This window comes from Atta cephalotes (genome assembly GCF_000143395.1).
Source record: "Atta cephalotes unplaced genomic scaffold scaffold00030, whole genome shotgun sequence".
Lineage (NCBI taxonomy): Eukaryota > Metazoa > Arthropoda > Insecta > Hymenoptera > Formicidae > Atta > Atta cephalotes.
The window spans coordinates 718261-721880 of NW_012130094.1; the positions used below are offsets into that span (position 1 = coordinate 718261).

General features: G+C 29.4%; 2 protein-coding genes across 2 annotated transcripts in view; one reads left to right on the forward strand and one right to left on the reverse strand.

The window, feature by feature from the left end:
- The window catches only part of LOC105620845 (UPF0769 protein C21orf59 homolog), a 42021-nt gene that overhangs the window by 9161 nt on the left and 29240 nt on the right, over window positions 1-3620 (forward strand). The window lies entirely within an intron of this gene.
- LOC105620843 overlaps window positions 2055-3620 on the reverse strand; it is a 9993-nt gene continuing 8427 nt past the window's right edge. The window contains exons 4-5 of the mRNA XM_012202320.1: window positions 3078-3375; window positions 2055-2333 (exon numbers count right to left, since the gene is read on the reverse strand). Coding sequence (XP_012057710.1) covers window positions 2055-2333; window positions 3078-3375 — 577 coding nt within the window. The remainder of the gene's footprint in view (window positions 2334-3077; window positions 3376-3620) is intronic.

A 3620-nucleotide genomic window follows, 5' to 3' on the forward strand; every position in this document is an offset into this window, starting at 1 on the left:
ATATATATATATATATATATATATATATATATATATATATATATATACACACACACACACACATATATATATATATATATTTATAATATATTTATGTATATTTATTTACATCGCAAGATACTGATATTTATGTATCGTTAGTATATGTAATATACAATGTATCTACTATACAACTATAATTTACGCGTAGGCAGTCATAATACTCGAGTTCGCGTATCAGAAATAGGGAATCATATTAAGTGTTTTCACCAGCGGCATAGGATACATTTATCTAATCACAATACGATAATAATACGGAGTTAACTATACATGTAGCACACAATAAGTTGATGTAGAAAAAATATAAATGCACGTTCGTTGTCAACCGAATATTAAACGAGCAATAAATCTCGTCATGTTATCCTACACGATGTACATAAATAAGCTTGTTCATATCGTGTTTTGCGCAGAAATCGCGATTCTCGTATAAAAAAAGAATGTTGCCTCGCGAAGTACTATAGTGAATACTTCAGTTTATCCATCACTTGCTCCGTCTTCGTTGATTGATGAATTGTTTGTTTTTTATTTTATTCGTATATATTGCACAGAGATGCAGTTGTTTAACGCCATTATTGTTAGCATTCATTAAAATAGAGTGACATTAAACAATTGTATATTACATATCGCTTTCTTACTTCAAAAGTAATATTCAAAAAATTAAGCCAAAGTTTCTGTCAAAAATAAAGAACTATGTTTAACTTGATAGAAAATTATTGATTAATCAAATAATCAACAAAAATGAATATATTCTTAATATAATCAAATGTTATTTTCGTTTCACAATTCTTAAAAAAAAAATTACTCTCTTTTAACAATAATGATTTAAGCTTCTTTTTAAACCACGTTTTTTTAATTATGATGATTTTGACGATTTTTTAATAATGAAATTAAATTAGAAATTAAATATCTATATAATCTATATTAAATATCTATAAATATCTATAACGGTCGAAGCTGGATTTTTAATGCTTAAATAATTCAATATAAATTTTATATATATATGCATATATACTATATTTGTAACCATTCAAACTGCGCACCGAATTGGTTTTCCAGACTTATAAACGCAATTAAACTACTGTAATAATATTACAATTTTGTATAGTAGTTTGATTGCGTTTATAAATCTAGAAAATCAATCCGGCGCGCAGTTTAAATGACTACAAATATAATATATATGCATGTACAGATATAGTATATAATTCACATTGAATTATTTAAGCATTAAAGATCCAGCTTCGATAGTTATAGGCTTTTAATTTATAGTTCATATTGATTGTGTTCTCACGTATCGTCTAAAATAAAATTTTTATTGAAATTAAATTAGTTCACCTTTGATAAAGAAATATTTATCTCATTCATAATGATAATGACAAAATCACATTCTTGATATTTTTGAATTCTTATGTTACTTTGAAGTAAGAGATTGACACATTTTTTATGAAAATTTCCTAAATATATTTGGAGGCAAAATCTTAAAACTATCGGTACTATGTACCGATGATTCTGTGTGATACCAGTGTCAGTTCGTTTGTCTTGCGCGCAAACAAAATAATAGCGATACATCGAAGGCAACAGTGAGCATACCTATAAATATATCCCATCAATATATAATTAAAGAGTCAATAATATTAATTTGGACCTAACCCCAAAAGGGTTACTTTCGATGAATTTCATTGGCAGAGATCACTTGAATTTAAATTTCATTTCAAACACAACGATCAGTCACATCATTGTAACGTCCATGTCATTGCGCGTTACAATGATTATAATTGTAACAATAAAAAAATTGATTATATCTCATTCCGGAAGACGACGTTAATGTCCATTCGAGAATTTAACTTTACTCACATGTTTAGATTTTATCTGTAGAGTTTTATCTTGGATGGATCTTTCCAGCACGATCTTTTGAAAATTAGGTCTCGCGTTTTCTTCTAGAAGGAATCCTCAGCCTCGTCCATGTCGATCAATGGCAGCTTTTCATAACCCAGCGTAGTGCCGAGCGGCTTGTATTGCTAAAGAGTCATACTTCTAATCTCATTCTCATTGACCTGGCTTTGAGTCGTGGAAGATGTTGCTTCTACGAGTCCTTGGTCTTCGCCCTCGACCTCTTGCTTATCAACGCAGTATCTGCATCGCATTTTCGCGTCGTCTCCCACCTGTACCGATCGCGAAATGATAATCAGGGTGATCACACTGATGATGAAGAGTCCAGCTGGCACGATAACGGCGATCAACAGCTCCATTCGCGTCTTCTTCAGATCGAAACGTGCAACCACGAACAATGAGTCGTTCTGTGTAATATGAGCATCCACATGAATAAGAATTGCCCATCTATTAATATTTTACAATTATATCAGAAATGAATCAACAATAGTTAAAATATTTTTCAAAGAGAAGAGAGGAAATTAGAATAATTTTTTCTCTATTAATTGTGCTTTGCCTTATTTGTCAAGTTTAATTTTTTTATGATTTCTTGAAACATAAATCGTAAAATCTTCTTTAGAAAGACATTACTTTGATTTTCAATAAAAAAATATTATGTTGTATCAAAAAATATACTTGTTATGAAATACATTATATAATTTTCTACATAGCATAATTGCCACTCTACAGGAAAGTGAATTAAACCCGCTTAAGAATATTACACGAAAACAATTTTTTTTTAATAAAAAAATTTTGAAAAAAATTACAGATTTTTTTATTATATATTGTACTTGAAAATAATGCAAAAAGGTAGTGATTTAGGAATCAAAAATAATTATCAAAAATAATTATCAAAAAATTATTTTAACGAGAAGTAGGTATATTTTCAAAAAATAATTAAATTAAATGATAAAGTGAGAAAATTTTCATTTAATCTATAAAATTATATTGTTAAATATATATAAATATTGGTTTTATTGAATTATTTCATATGAATATAATATTCATTTTTATATGAAAGTTTAAATTTTTAATTCCAGTCATAGAGATTATACATCTGATACGAAATCCTCATGCGTCTGTCAAATTTCTTTCGATAGAAAATGCCTTACCTTGTTGTAGTAACAGGGATATCGACTCTGCGCGGTCTGATTGTCGCCATCACGACCGTGAGTGAGTTGAAATTGTCTACACTCGCCTCTCAAGGTGTTGACGCAACGCTCGAGGTTGATATATAATCGTGAGCTGTTGTAGATGGTCAAAGATTGCTGCGCCGGAACATAGGCGTTCGTGGGGTCCGCCGGATGCCGTAAGCTCTTCTCATAAATTTTCAGGAAGCTCGTGAAATTAATGGACGATTTGGGAACCAAAATCTCACCCAACAACGTACCATTCACGCAGTCCTCCGTGCTGCGAATGTCAACAAAAACGATAATGATCACAAAATGATAGCAATTTTGATCTTGTTATATAAAAAAAGTGATTAAAATGTGAATGATAGAAATAGAATAAAACATAAATTGTGAATAAAATTTAAAAAGATAATTGTTTTTCACGCGTATTATGAAACATTGTAATTTCTGTTAATCTTTTAATGAAAAAAGTTTTAACTACACTCACATGTATGTATGTATATATATATATATATATATATA